The 16,070-nt window shown below is 40.7% G+C and overlaps 1 protein-coding gene across 2 annotated transcripts in view; it reads right to left on the bottom strand.

Annotated features, from left to right (window-relative positions):
* GABRG1 (gamma-aminobutyric acid type A receptor subunit gamma1) overlaps positions 1-11,966 on the bottom strand; it is a 73,171-nt gene extending 61,205 nt beyond the window's left edge. For both annotated transcript variants that reach the window (XM_039541827.1, XM_039541828.1), the window contains exon 1: positions 11,673-11,966. In XM_039541827.1, the coding sequence (XP_039397761.1) occupies positions 11,673-11,773 (101 nt within the window). In that variant the 5' untranslated portion in view covers positions 11,774-11,966. The remainder of the gene's footprint in view (positions 1-11,672) is intronic.
* Positions 11,967-16,070: the final 4,104 nt, after the last annotated feature.

Raw genomic sequence — 16,070 nt, 5'->3', positions numbered from 1 at the left:
TTCTGGTTAAAGCCAAAACTTCATGAGCTTGAAGTCAGACATTCATAGAAACCCATTTAAAAGGAACCCCAAATATCACAAGTGTCACAATAAAGTTGCAAGAGCTGACAATAATGGCTACATATTTTATGTTATGGAGGAATATGATAAAAAGCTAGGGTTAGATTTAAATACTAATCAGTGTGTCCCTAATAATAATAATTGGAGATATACCAATCTCCTAGAATTGGAAGGGACCTTGAAAGCTCATTGAGTCCAGCCCCCTGCCTTCACTAGCAGGACCAAGTACTGATTTTGCCCCTGATCCCTAAGTGGCCCCCTCAAGGATTAGAACTCACAACCCTGGGTTTAGCAGGCCAATGCTCAAACCACTGAGCTATCCCTCCCCCCGTATGGGAATAAATAAAGGCCTTAGAAGTGCTCTGAATATAACTAGCCTTTTTCTGCTCAAGACATGTAACTCCTAACAATCAGTTCTGCCACCCTTTTTCACATTGCCTCCCCAAGTGGATCCAATGATTTCAAACAAGGCTGCTTGCAGACGGTGCTATTAAATGTAAGAATCGGGCCCTAAGGCAGCAGAAAAATTTAAAGTAAGAGGAAGTCTGAATATACTGTTAAAATATATTGTACACAGAAATCAGAGGCACTTTGAGCAAGAGGAATGGTTGAGTTTTTAGAGGATATACTAGATAAACAATTTTTTGTAACATTAAATATTAAAAACTTTGTTTAAAAATGAAAAACACTCAGCTCCCTAATAGAAACTCATTCAGTTCCCTTTCAATCATTCTGTGTAATGAAATCCTTTGCCAATTTTGTTAAGTGCCCAGGCAATCAAGCTAGCAGTATCTTAATGGGTAGGCCAAGGTGATCAAGCCTCTTCTGGTTCATCACAGATTAGTAATATATCTCCAAAGGACATTAAAAAAATTCTCCCACAAATAATAAGCTCAGCAATTTAAGTTTAGTCACAGCAAAATCTTCACTTGAAACAGTTTTCTTATATTTCTAGTTAAATGACCTTCAATATCTGTGATGCTTGCATAACAAAGTCTATCTGAACATAGGTAACTGAACTTTCAGTACAACCAAACTTATCTCTGGGTACTTAACAAGGCAATTGTCTGTCATCTCTTCCAGTAAATGTTCACTGTTCCAGTTTCACTAGTTCTTTCATAAAATCTTGGTTGAATCTGTGAACAAAGTCACTCACTGAAGAATAGATTCTAAAAGATATTCCATTTAAATGATGCTCTGAGGAAGTTACACATTGCTCTCTCCTGCTTTACATATATTTTTAGGTGGATACTATCCGTAATAAATTTTAAATTGACCTCTGATGGTTATTGTTGTTATTGGTTTAAGCAGCTTTAAAGCTTTAAACTGAAATTATCATTGGACCTAATGTACCAGAGCTATTCCATAACAAAGGCTTCTTTTGTACCAGGTATGTTCTGATTTCTCTTGAAAAGCTTTGTTCAGAAGCTGAAGTACCCAAATCAATTTAAAAGTTATTTGAAGCCTTAACAATGTTGCCCATTTTACATAACTGTCCAGAAATCAGTTGAGTCTTTCACTTAACTAACTCTATTCAGAACCACATGCATTTCTTTGTGCTGATTTCAAAACTGCTCAATTTTGTGATCCCAAAACAGTTTACCTTGATTGACAGAGGGATTTCAGATAGGCTGTTTTTGCATACAAGGCTTTTAGCGATCATTTGCAAAACCTTATTTCCAATATTTTGGATTTACAAAGGACAACACCTAGGCTACACTTACAAATTTGCAGCGCTGCAGCAGGGTGTGAAAACACACCCTCTGCAGCGCTAGCGCTGGCGCCTACAAGCGCCCAGTGTAGTCAAAGCCCCAGCACTGGGGAGCCCAGCCCAGCCCGCTGTTTTATTCAGGGATGAGGGATGATGAGAGACAGCGCTGCGCTTGCAGCGCTTTGAAATGCAAGTGTAGCCAAAGCCCTAGCTGTTCATGCATCTCCTTCTTTCATAATTTGAGGTAAGGAATAAGATTCTCACGTGACTAAAATAACATATGCTGAAAAGTATCAGAGGGGTAGCCGTGTTAGTCTGAATCTGTAAAAGCAGCAAAGAATCCTGTGGCACCTTATAGACTAACAGATGTTTTGGAGCATGGGCTTTCGTGGGTGAATACCCACTTTCATCCACGAAAGCTCATGCTCCAAAACGTCTGTTAGTCTATAATGTGCCACAGGGTTCATATGCTGAAAAGTGAACAAAGAGATAACTGCCTCCCCGCCCCGACACACACACACACCTGAACATTGGCCAATTATGTTATCAGGGTCAGCTTAGGTTATTCCCTCACAGTCCCAGGAAGATATCAAAAATGTAAGAAATATCTTCTCATATGGTTTCTGTGGCTTGGTTTAAAAAAAATAAAATCTTCCTGTAAAAGGTTTCCTCAGGAAAGACTATGCAAATACCATCTTACTGAAGACCACACATATCTTTTGTTCCATCACAGATGACAGCAGCAATGGTTTCTCACTCTACTCCATATTCAAATGTCAATTCCCTCCACTGTAATCTTGTTGAAGATGTTTCAAGTACTTTATTTTGGATGTAAATACTTGTGCAGCTTGATAATTGTGACATCCACTTTTGCATTTTAGGCACACATCTACACCCATTGTGAGAAACTCACTGAAGTTGCCTGTCTCATTACCATGGCCTCTTAAAGCAAGTCTTTGTCTAGCACAAAGTGCTCATTATTTTCAGCAAGGAAGCTCTTCCTTTCTCCTATTCAGATATTTTTAATGTTACCACCTGAACATCAGTAGAATTCTTATTCTGACTGTGCCAAAGAACAGCTGGATGTTGTAAATGTGATTGGGATTTTCAATTGTAAAATCCTCTTGTAGTAAAAACCATCTCAACTTTTTCCACAAAGTACCTTCTGAAGTCAGCATTCAATATATATCATGTAAACAGAAAAAAAAAATCTATCCTATCATGATGAATAAAGTAGTCAGCAAAAGTATTTATACCACTAACTGACAATGAGAAGTGTGCCCACTCAAATCCTGCTTAGGAAAACTTATTCCAAGTGAATATAAGAAAAACAGAGCAATATGGATTGGCAAGTTTTTGAATGCTTTGATATCCTTCTGAAGTTCCTGATATCAACTACACATGAGTCAGGTTGAAAGGTCCTTCTGATTTTTGAAGTCCATCATTTTTCTGTTTTTTGGCCAGATCCTGCAATTAACTGAATAATTAAATGTAAACAAACTCTACACTCTAATGTGGAACTACCCACCCAAACCAAACAGGGATAAACAAGTGGAGAATCATCAGAGGACCCAAGATAAAAGGATAACCCTAGGTGATTACATAGTCTAAGTATTTACAGTCATGAAGGGGAAAAAAGGTATAGAAAAAGGATATGATATTCCATGAATACTGAAGACATGATGTTGGAAGTATATTAAAGCCTTGTGTATCTGAAATTTGTGTTGTCCAGAACAGGATCACATCTCCTGGGGGTTTCATATAAGGAAGATAAAAGTACTTGTTAATGGAGAATCTTCGACCAATGAGAGTGGTTCTAGTGAGAGTCACTAGGGATCTGTTCTTGGCCCAATGCTGTTCAGTAGCCTTATCAAGAATAATAGGAGATATACCTATCTCCTAGAATGGACCTTGAAAGGTCATTGAGTCCAGCCCCCTGCCTTCACTAGCAAGACTAAGTACTGATTTTTGCCCCAGATCCCTAAGTGGCCCCCTCAAGGATTGAACTTACAACCATGAGCTTAGCAGGCCAATGCGCAAACCACTGAGCTAGCCCTCCCCATTAAAACAAGAAGCTCCATTTATTTACAATAGTCACTACCAAGAAAAAGTAAGGAGTTACTTGATCATAGTTTACAAATACCTATTATGGGGAAAGATTTCAAACAGTAGACATTGTGACAAAGTGGGATGTGTCTCTATCAAATTGTGAACTCTGTTTTGTATTGCAACTCCTCTGTGACCTTTATTTTGTAGTGTATCCTTCTATTTTAGATTATAACATCCATTTATTATTTGGCACTTGACACCTAATGTCTATGGCTGAGAAACCATCATAGAGCAATCTAGGATCACCAGCTTTGATGGTCTTTCAAGTACTGGCCCATCATCATGGGAATATGAACTCTCAACACAGAAACAAGACTGGAAGAAGAGGTTGGAATTTCCCAGATGGAGCACATGGGCAAAAAGCAGCAGACTGTACTTAAGGAGGGGGCTTTTCGAGCAAGAGGGTCCATAGATGTCCTTATGCCAGAAGACCTGGCTGTAGAGAGGGAGAAGCAGGAGGGACACTGCCTTGCCTGAAATGCTGACCAGACCTCAGACTCTCAGAAGTGATGTGAGACTAATGAGGATGTGTCTCAGTATGTTATTTTGCATAAATCTGTAACTCTCTAGTGCTTTTTTGAGAATAAAAGTGAAGGTGGTTAAGAAATTCCTTTGCTAAGCTTGTATTCCTTGCTTGCCTGCCACTTTGTTTCTGAAGTAGTAAATTGAGAACTTGGGAGTGCCTGCAGTGAGGAGGATCTGAGAGAGTGTATATGAGCAACTAAGGGCTCAGGTGGGTTGAGACTTTGGATCAAGGTTTAAGGCAGACGGGCTCTAGAGCCCCTGACCATATCCCATATCCCAAGGAAGTGTGTCAGATGTGGAGTCGACACCTGACACTGTGTCTGAGAGACCCAGAGTTAGAAATAGTGAATAGTCACTACCCAGAGTCGGGGGAAGGCAGGTTAGAAGCATGTGGAATCCAGTGGTCAGGTCCACTCAGAACAGACTGGAGACCACCCCGAGATGAGGACTGGGATTGGCAGTAACATACAGCTCTTTAATCTAGAATAAAAAGCATAACAAGATCCAATGTCTGGAAGCTGAAGCTAGACAAGTTCAAACTAGAAATAAGGCAAAATAAAATAACTAACCATGGGAACACCTTACCTAGAAACACAGTAGATTTGCTATACTTTACAGTCTTTAACTGAAGACTGGATTTATTTCTGATACGCTATAGCTCAAACAGAAGTCATGGGCTTGATACAGAAATTATTGGGAGAAATTATATGGCCCATGTTATGCAGGATGTCAAACTACACAATCATAATGGACCTTTCTTACTTTAGAAATCTATGAATAAAAACATATTTTAAAGAACCTCTTAAATTTTAATAAATACTTGCATTCATCTCTCCCATTGCACTGATGTGAGGAATCCAAAATACAGTGCTGGATATGCTTCCCCTCTCCTTTTAGACATATTACCTGGCATTTTTGCCATTTAAATTTCATCTTGCTATTTCCTGACAACATTTCTAGTCTCCCAAGGTTCTTTAGTATTATTTCAGTGTCCTCACAGCTGCTAACAATTTAGGCCCTGGTCCTTCAAGTACTTAAACAAATCTAACTTTACATGGGTAAATAGATTAATTGAACTCATTGGAACTACTTACATGCATAAAATTACTCATGTGCATAAAACTTTGCAGGACCAATACTTTAGTTTTATCTTCTGACTGATTCAATGCATTGTTTACTCCAACTTACAGTCATTAATTTTAAATAAAACTACATTTCTGTGTCTCCTCTACACCATGCTAAGCCAGAAGCTTCCCTTTAGGGTCATAAATATTAACATAAGAATAGCCATACCGGGTCAGACCAGAGGTCCATCCAGCCCAGTATCCTGTCTACCGACAGTGATCAATGCCAGGTGTCCCAGAGAGAGTGAACCTAACAGGTAATGATCAAGTGATCTCTCTCCTGCCATCCATCTCCACCCTCTGACAAACAGAGGCTAGGGATACAATTCCTTACCCATCCTGGCTAATAGCCATTAATGGACTTACCCTCCATGAATTTATCTAGTTCTCCTTTAAACCCTGTTATAGTCCTAGCCTTCACAACAGGCAAGGAGCCTCCTCAGGCAAGGAGTTCCACAGGTTGACTGTGCGCTCTGTGAAGAAGAACTTCCTTGTATTTGTTTTAAACCTGCTGCCCATTAATTTCATTTGGTGGCCCCTAGTTCTTATATTATGGGAACAAGTAAATAACTTTTCCTTATTCACTTTCTTCACACCACTCATTATTTTATATATCTCTATCATATCCCTCCTTCATCTCCTCTTTTCCAAGCTGAAAAGTCCTAGCCTCTTTAATCTCTCCTCATATGCGACCCATTCCAAACCCCTAATCATTTTAGTTGCCCTTCTTTGAACCTTTTCTAATGCCAGTATATCTGTTTTGAGATGAGGAGACCACATCTGTACACAGTATTCAAGATGTGGACATACCATGAATTTATAGAAGGGAAATAAGATATTCTCCGTCTTATTCTCTATCCCTTTTTTAATTATTCCTAACATCCTGTTTGCTTTTTTGACTGCCGCTGCACACTGCGTGGACGTCTTCAGAGAACTATCCATGACGACTCCAAGATCTCTTTCCTGATTTGTTGTAGCTAAATTAGCCCCCATCATATTGTATGTATAGTTGGGGTTATTTTTTCCAATGTGCATTACTTTGCATTTATCGACATGAAATTTCATTTGCCATTTTATTGCCCAATCACTTAGTTTTGTGAGATCTTTTTGAAGTTCTTCACAGTCTGCTTTGGTCTTAACTATCTTGAGCAATTTAGTATCGTCTGCAAACTTTGCCATCTCACTGTTTACACCTTTCTCCAGATCATTTATGAATAAGTTGAATAAGATTGGTCCTAGGATTGACTCTTGGGGAACACCACTAGTTACCCCTCTTCATTCTGAACATTTACCATTTACTCCTACCCTTTGTTCCCTGTCTTTTAACCAGTTCTCAATCCATGAAAGAATCTTCCCTCTTATCCCATGGCAACTTACCGTAATTTACGTAAGAGCCTTTGGTGAGGGACCTTGTCAAAGCCTTTCTGGAAATCTAAGAACACTATGTCCACTGGATCCCCCTTGTCCACATGTTTGTTGACCCCTTCAAAGAACTCTAATAGATTAGTAAGACACGATTTCCCTTTACAGAAAACATGTTGACTTTTGCCCATTGCTATTTATTATCACCACTCCTCTCTGCTACTGGTAACTGACATGACAACATGGTTATTCTGTTAAGGCATACTTACAACTCAATGGCTTAAATGCAGTTAGATGGTTGTTTATACTTTGTAATTAAAAAAAATAAAACAAGCAATGATTTTTGTAGGTGATGCCACAGAAATGGGGAGGAGTTAGATGTGATTTAAGTTCAATTGACATTGCTTTGCCAATTATGCTGTACATAACGGTGTTGAGTCATAGTGACTGGTCACCCAGGTGGTAGTGCAGTGTCAAGGTACCCAAAGTCTTCAGGTCTGAATAGCATTGCCTATAGTTTAGTTTCTTGAATTCACAGAAACCAGATATTCTGTTATACAAAAGACATTACAACTTCACTGTGGGTTCAAGCAGAAACTGAGGTGCCAATTCTGCAAGTTACACTGCAGAGATAGTCTCCATACGGATGCAGGGGTCTGACTAAAGACAATGGGAGCCTGCCTGGATAGTTCTTTTTGCAGGATTTCTGCCTGAATGGGTAATGGGGAACCTCTTATTCAAATACAGGGTATATGTCACAAGACCCTCATAGTAAAAGTGACTGGCAAAGCTTTAATAACCTATTTCATCTAGTTTGCCAACGTTTGAAAGTTTCCTTTTAAGTCACGTCTAAGAAAGCACAATTATTTTAAGAACAGTTTCTTCTCAGTACTTAACTATGACCTGATACACCGTATATTAAATCAAGAAAATGTTAAAATGAGGTTAAATATTAATACAACAACCTTCACTTAAAAAACAAAAGACAAAAAACAAACAAACCAAAACCAGTTAGAGTTGCTAATGGACAACACTGTCCTTTCTTATCACATCATATACCAAGCACATAAAAGGAAATTAACCGTTACGAACATCATAAATATTGTATTGTCACTACAAATACATTATCCTTATAAATTATTAAGAAAGGCATATTTTATCACAATAGCCTTAACACTTTCATTGATGGACTGTTGTGAGAAAAAAGGAAAATTGTTGCTATCTCTAATTCAGTATATAAATATTTTCCATAAAAGGATACATAACAATGGAAAAGTTTTATTAGTTAAATATATTTATCAATTAAATTACATTTTTGATAAAGTATAATTGCTATTTCTTGAGAATAATGTATATCGGTAGGAGAGTGTATCAATATTGATTTATGTTTCAGTTGTCTATCTATGAGCATTGGAGGCTGATCAACATATATCACTTATGTATAGTAATAGCTTGTTTCTTTTTCATAAAGGGTATTATATTGTGTGTATTTAGCGATTACTAATAAAAGAAAATTAGTTTTATTGGGTTATAGTCTAGGTTTTTGTGTCATGGTGATATATGCATTTATTTACAGTTACTGTGTTTTTATATTTAGACAGCATAATATTTATGATCTTATTGCAAAACACAAGCATTTAAAACTAAGTGACTGATGGGTAACTACAGTAGAGCCTCAGAGTTACGAACACCTCCATGGTTGTTCGTAACTCTAAAAAAAAATATTATGGTTGTTCTTTCAAAAGTTTACAACTGAGCATTGACTTAGTACAGCTTTGAAACTTTACTATGCAGAACAAAAAATGCAGCTTTCCCTTAATTTTTTTTAGTAGTTTACATTTATAGTACTGTACTGTATTTCCTGGGGGGGTTGGGGTTTTTTTTGGTCATCTCTGCTGCTGCCTGACTGCATTTTTCTGGTTCCAAATGAGGTATGTGGTTGACTGGTCAGTTTGTAACTCTGGTGTTCGTAACTCTGAGGTTCTAGCGTACATTGTTCCAGCACAACCACCATACACCACAGAAAAAGCACCACAACCTTATCTTCACCCCAATAAAGATACCAACCATTCAACACCCCTTTCTTCAAACCTGAGCATGTGTAATTTCACAGAACTGTGCAGAAAGGACAGTAGAGAAGGGAGGTCTGGTGTGGTCTGTTTGGGTATATCTATACTCCAGTTAAATACAGTGGCTGGAGTTGGGTAAGATTTGGGGATGGGATGTTGGAAGGTTGGTATCTGTAGGCAGAGTTAAGGTTGTGACGCATGTGCATCTCTAGCTGGTAGTCTAGACTAAAAGATATGTACTACTGGTACTCAACTTTTCATTTCCTTGCTTTTAGGTTTGCACTAAGTATGTTACTTACAGAGCAGTCTTTACTGACATAACAGAGAATGTCCAATTTAGGTCCTTTGAAGTCTGAGTGGTATGAAAGGTGGGGACCTTGTATCAGAGTTTAGGGATCTCTCATCCTGAGCAATTTTTGGAAAGTGTCTGCAGTTTGGGGCATTGTGGTCTATTCTTGAGGCAAATGTTGCTTTTTAGAATGTTTTTCACATTGGCTTCAAGGAAAAGCCATCTCTGACAGAGATTAGAACAGAATGCAGAGAAGCAGAAAATTCCCTCCAAATTTCCTTTCAACTTAGTGGCAGAATGTTAAAAAGGGGCTCTGGAAAGTCCCAGAGAGCTCCTTGCAGAATATCAGTGAACTGTAACAAACTACACATCAGAGAGTCAGTCTCTGGAAAACATATCCATTTGTGGTCACTTGGAAAAGCTCTCAACAAACAATATTACCAATTAGTCTCTGAATGAAAAGCAATCCTGAAAACAGCTGACGTAGGTACATACATATTTATATTGAAGGTTCCATATTATCTGAGAAGAGATTGTTCAGCCCACAATAAAATAATTCATCCTGGTGCATTTCTTTCTCTCATTGGAGGGTTCTTCTTTAACTTATTAAAAATCCATACCTAGTCCTCTAAAACAATCATATTTTATTTTTAATAAGTGAAAAATGAAATGTCATCTGCAACTATTTAAGAGAACTCTTCCTGTCTTTGAAACTTAGTATTTGAACTGATAAAATGAGCACACATATTCTTTTCTCTCAGATCACTTGGTAATTTCCTTCATACCTGAGGCACAACATGTTCATTAAGAAACATTCTGAAGATGTACAGCTGTGCTGGTATCATTTCCATCAATGCCTTTGAAAAATGTTACCTTAATCTGACAAGCTTTTTAAAAGAAACAGACACTAGAACATGCCAAAGAAAAGGATAATCAGTGATGTTTCTAACTGGGATCACACAGCAGTCCTCTGAAGATGAGAGATAAGCTAAGATCTGCACACTTTACATAGACTGATAAATGATAGTTCAGTGGGGGGGGTGTCTAACTTTTAATGGATTTCTTTAAACATATGCTAATAGATTTCTTACCATCCTAGATACTACACATCTGCTACATCATCTCTGAATGATAATTTGATGCATATAGTTAAAAAGATAGGCACACTGGGCAATATTCTATTGCTCTATTATAGCTACTTAATGTTTTTAACGAATGCATTAAGTAAGGAATAATATATGTTACCTCTGAATTATTAAAGAAGTTGAAAAATAAAAAGAAAACAAAATCATCATTATGTTACATCTTTTATGGACATTTATAAATAGCATATTGACAAGGTAGAAAATAATGTCTTCTACAGAGCCCATATGATCAATCTTGTAAATTCGTCTTAAAGCTTGCATTTTCAGCTTCATAGACTTCAACAGCACCTCAGAACATGTTCCACATGTGCACAATGGACCTGATGCTGATCCCATTAGAGACAAAGGCAAAACTCCCATTGATTCAATTGTGCAGGATTGGGACCTATGTCCTAAAGCCACGCAGATAGTACCAGAGTCTGGTGGAAAACTAAAATACGATAAGCAGTTGCCAATTTTTTTGCACAAATATCTTGGCTTATTTCTTTTGCAAATAAATGATTAGACTAAGTTATTTCCCAAATTATTTGCATTATTTATTTACATCAGAGTACTTTTCAGCTACAGGAACAGCAACCTGACACTTGTCAGACGACAAAGATTTATTTTTCACAAACTAAACCAAATCAATAAATGCATAAAACTAATTGCCTAAGATGAAACTCTGATAACTTGCAGCTTGCATGAAACAATTTTTATTGTTGAGTATTAAGGTCCTCTTGAGAAACAGATGCTGGCAAATATGTACAAGCTCTGATAGATTCCTAACTGTACTGACTTCTACAGCCCCCATACAGTGGATATCGAGTGGTAAGAAAAATGCATGATTGTAAAGGATGAGTAAGTTGAAGATCACTTACTGAAGCAGGGACTCCACAAACGCTTCTTACTCAAATGACAAACATATCAAGTAAAGTTTTCCTTTATCAGTGTCAGATTCACTAGAGGTGGCTGCGGAGAGTCATTTGCAAAAGAGCTATAATTTATGTTAAGGTTTGTAACAACAACAGGGCACACACACACACACACCCTTCCTAGAGAACACAATGCTCTCAGGCAGGTGAAAGTAATGCAAGTCCAAGCTGAAAGTGATCTGACAACAAACGTAAAGGAGGAGTTGGGTGATGGGGGCGGAGGGGAGTGGGACAGACCTGCCCGTGATCTCCGAATTACAATGGGCTGCTACTATGCAACGTCCCCAACCCAAAGCGATCAATGAAGGAGGGAGAGAGACTACTAAGCAGAGCCACTTCAGGTCCCGTCGTCACTTGTACTTACCAGTTCCCCAAACGCACGGTCAATAACAGGAGCAGAAGCCTCCCCCTGCTGCAGGGACTGCACAGAGGCCACGGGAAGGAGGGACGCCTCCATGAATCCATTGGCTTTAAGTCTCTCTTCTCTGGTTTTCTTACAAGTCACTCTCCAGTAGTTACTCTGCAATATCGGTGTGCCCCCAGCGCGTAGGAGCGGGAGGGAGACAACCCCCCCACCCAGGTAGGATCCGACTCTAAAAGAACCATGCAACTTGGCCAATAAGCTCATCAGGTTGCTCCATAAATTATCTTAAAAGTGCTAGACGAATCAAGCCCTCGCAGAGGTGGAGCCTCCTTACTAGAAGGGAAACATGCTCGGCAGAAAGGTTGGCGTCTTTTCAAACGGGAGGCGAAACAAAAACAACCCACCCACAGTCTAGAGGGTCTTGCAGTAGGACAAGGGTCACCTCGGCACTGCTTGATTGCGACCCTAGCGGGGCGTGGGAAGAGAGCTAGGAGCTCCTCGCAGAGCTCGGCACTGCTGGAGGAGGAGGAAGTTGCAACGCGCTTTAAACCAAAACAAGACGGAGGCGGCACGGGGCTGTCCATTGCCGAGGGCAGCGCTCCCGGGGACAGAGGCGCCGCGGCGTGGGAGCTGAACGTGCCTGCCCCCAAGGCAGAGCGCAAGGAAGCCAATTGCTTTCAGTGCCCCGCTAGCGCAGCGAGCCGCCTCGGGCTGCGCCGTGTGGCTCCCCCGCCGCCCACCTGCCGCCCCTGGGTGCTGCATCCCGCTCCCGCCCAACGCTGTGCGACCCCCCGCGAGCCCTTTGCAGCCTCGTCGTCTCAAGGTACCTGCTCCCCCAGGCCCGCTGCGCTAGAGGAGGAGCGCGGAGCTCGGGCGCCTGTGGCCGGGGCGGTTGCTATGGGGATGGGAAAAGCCGGGCCGCCGCCGCAGCAGGAGCAGGAGCAGAGCGCGCGGGTTTCAGCTCAGGCGCTGCCCTGCGCGCTCTGTCCCTGCAGCCTGCCGGGGCGGGGGTTCTGCCGGCTGCCATAGCCCACAACGCCGACACCTGCGGTTCCTCATCCGCCCCAGCTCCCCCTCCTTTGGGGCACGACTCAGGGCAGGTCCGGCTGGGTCGGTGATGGGGTGTGGCTGGCACGGAACTTTCCTGCAGGAGTTTGGAAGATGCATGAGACTGTCCCAGCTCAGGCTGCCTATCCCACCAAGTGAGTCAATAGAGGGTGATCCCTGGCTTTTCCATCGCCTTTGATCTCCTCTGCAAACGTCTCTCTTCCCCCCTCACTTCATCTTTCCTTCAGCTGATATTGATTCGAGCTTTATTATTTATTTGCATTGTATTCATGTCCAGAAGTTCCAAATCTGGATTAATTTTGCACAGTACAGTACAGCTCTTTACCAGGTAGAGCTTACATTTTAACAGCTTTGAAATCAGTGTAGTTGTAGCAGCTTCCAGGTCAGCATATTTTTTAATTAAATAAGAGTTGCCCTACTTCATTAGATTGAGTAATATTTAACTTTGACCCATTTTACTCTTGATAATCGAAGATGGAAAATATATTGAAGTGTAGCTCAAGCGCCTTGCTGCTGCTTATTTGGATGCAGGCTAGTAGTGGGTTCTTTATTCTTGTCTCCTTCTATAGGGTAGTGTTATTGTATTTTGATTCATAGATTCATAGACTCTAGGACTGGAAGGGACCTTGAGAGGTCATCGAGTCCAGGCCCCTGCCCTCATGGCAGGACCAAATACTGTCTAGACCCTCCCTGATAGACATTTATCTAACCTACCTCTTAAATATCTCCAGAGATGGAGATTCCACAACCTCTTTAGGCAATTTATTCCAGTGTTTAACCACCCTGACAGTTAGAAACGTTTTCCTAATGTCCAACCTTAATCTCCCTTGCTGCAGTTTAAGCCCATTGCTTCTTGTTCTATCATTAGAGGCTAAGGTGAACAAGTTTTCTCCCTCCTCCTGATGACACACTTTTAGATACCTGAAAACCGCTATCATGTCCCCTCTCAGTCTTCTCTTTTCCAAACTAAACAAACCCAATTCTTTCAGCCTTCCTTCCTAGGTCATGTTCTCAAGACCTTTAATCATTCTTGTTGCTCTTCTCTGGACCCTCTCCAATTTCTCCACATCTTTCTTGAAATGCGGTGCCCAGAACTGGACACAATACTCCAGCTGAGATCTATATCTTCTTGCAAGAATAAGAATTTTTACACTATGCTTCAGACAGATACAGTATATCAAGTGAAAAATTCAGAGACTTCAAGATAAGTAGCTGAACAGGCAGGTGATGGTAGAAAGTAGAGCCTGCTATTTTTGCATAACCTCCAGCTCTCCTTATTGATATCACTCCCGGGAATAATGACACTGATTGGCATGAGCTCAGTCACCACAAAAAACCCCAACATGTATTTGTTACTGAAAATGGATACAGAGAAGCTTCCCTTCTGGTTGTATTGACTCCAAAGATACTTTGGCCCTATGCAGGATGTATACTACACCCACCCTCCTTTCCCATCTAGGTTGTCTATGGATGGCACTGATGTGCGCGCACACACATGTTTTCCAAGGGGCCTAAAGTCAATCATTTTACTAGGACCATTAAGGATCTTGCTAATCCATAAAAATGTTATCTTACACCCATGCTGTCATAACAGGAAATGGAGACACATTTTTAGTGGAGAAAGTTGTATAAAGTGTAAATAGATGTCCATAATAACATAGGCCTGGAGTCTGCAACTTCTTTCATCTGAAGAGACTGCTGTGCCTGTGCTGATGCCCATGGACTTCAATGCAGCTCCCTGGAGGCATAGCAGTCTGTGCATACTCAAGAAATTCCAGGCTCAGGCAAAGATTAGGACTATACTAGTATGTACCAACAACAACAACAAACAACTAAAGTTGAGAATAAAATTTACTTATCACAGGTATCATTTTCAACTGATCTGTAATTTTAAAATGGTATCTAATGGGGAAAAAAATAGTTGAAACCAAAACCAATGAGATCACGCCAAAAAGGCAAGCAAGCAAAGTTGATATGTGTTCTGTTTGTCACAGAGATAAATGTAGATCAAGGTAGTTCCAAGCCTTAGCCTTCCCTCCTTGTACTGTCTTTCAAAAAGTAGAAATTAATCCTTCACACCAGAAAGGAGGACAGTCTATAGTAAATTAAATGAAAAGTGAAAGATTAAGAGGGCAAAGAGGAGTTTTGAAGAGTAAATAGCTAAAGACATTTTTTAAAATCCCAAGAATTTCTTGAAGCTTATCACAAGCTTATCAAGAATTTCTTGAATCCTGAGAAACGGACAAAAATATACTGGAGTACAAGTGAGCAAAAGAAATCAGAGAAGAATAAGGAAATAAGAGAGGATGTTGGGAATATACTAATTCCAGAACTAAAAAATATGGAGGTTTTAGGGGTGATCCTTAGAATTTTAGACCAAAGAGCATTGCCTCAGAAACAGGAAAATTGATTATGTTAACTGAAAAATAGAATTCTAAAACTCCCAGATGGTGTAATGGGGACAAACCAGCATGGTTTCTAATCTGTTAGAATTCTTCAGTCATAACAATGAAGTAATGGATAAAGAAGAAGTCTCTCAAAAAGTCCATCCAAAAGTCTATTAAGGAAATTATATGAAGTTCGTCCATCGTTGTCGATGAAGACCTCAACAACTCATTCTTTCGATGACCGGACTCTGTGCGTCCGAAGATGACTGATCAGTCCGATTCGGGCGTGGAACGTCCTGTCACACGTTGGGCAGACATGTGATGGCACTGTCAATGATGTGCGGGCAGCTCTGGACTTGCGCAGCTCATGCTTTCTTTCAGCCTCAGCAATACGCCTCGCCTCAGCGGTATTACTGCCTGTGTGAATGAGGCTGTGCCATGCTGGACGGTTCAGTGCGAGGGTTTCCCCATGTGGTGGTGTTAATCTCAAAGGACTTCAGAGATGTCATCAGCGTGTCCTTGAACCGCTTCTTTGTCCTCCATGGGAGCACTTTCCCTGGGTGAGTTCTCCGTAGAAGAGCTGTTTAGGAATGCGCTCGTCTGACATTCTCACGACATGTCCAGCCCATCTGGTCTGGGCTCTCATCAGCAGTGTGTGAACTGATGGCAGACTGGCTCTGATAAGGACTTCAGTATCGGGCACTTTGTCCTGCCATCTGATTTTTAGAAGCTTTCGCAGACAGGAAGTGTGGAAATGATTGAGCCTTCGTGCATGACTCCGATAGACAGTCCATGTCTCGCAGGCGTACAGCAGAGTTGGAAGCACCACTGCTCGGTAGACCTTCAGCCTCGTTGGTAGGCTGATCCCTCGACGTTCCCAGACGTTGGAGCGCAATCGGCCAAATGCAGAGCTGGCTTTAGCAATTCTGCACTTTACCTCTTC

The sequence above is a fragment of the Mauremys reevesii genome, linkage group 5 (genome assembly GCF_016161935.1).
Source record: "Mauremys reevesii isolate NIE-2019 linkage group 5, ASM1616193v1, whole genome shotgun sequence".
Lineage (NCBI taxonomy): Eukaryota > Metazoa > Chordata > Testudines > Geoemydidae > Mauremys > Mauremys reevesii.
The sequence above is the reverse complement of the archived record's forward strand: the minus strand, read 5'-3'. Positions and strand labels throughout refer to the sequence as shown.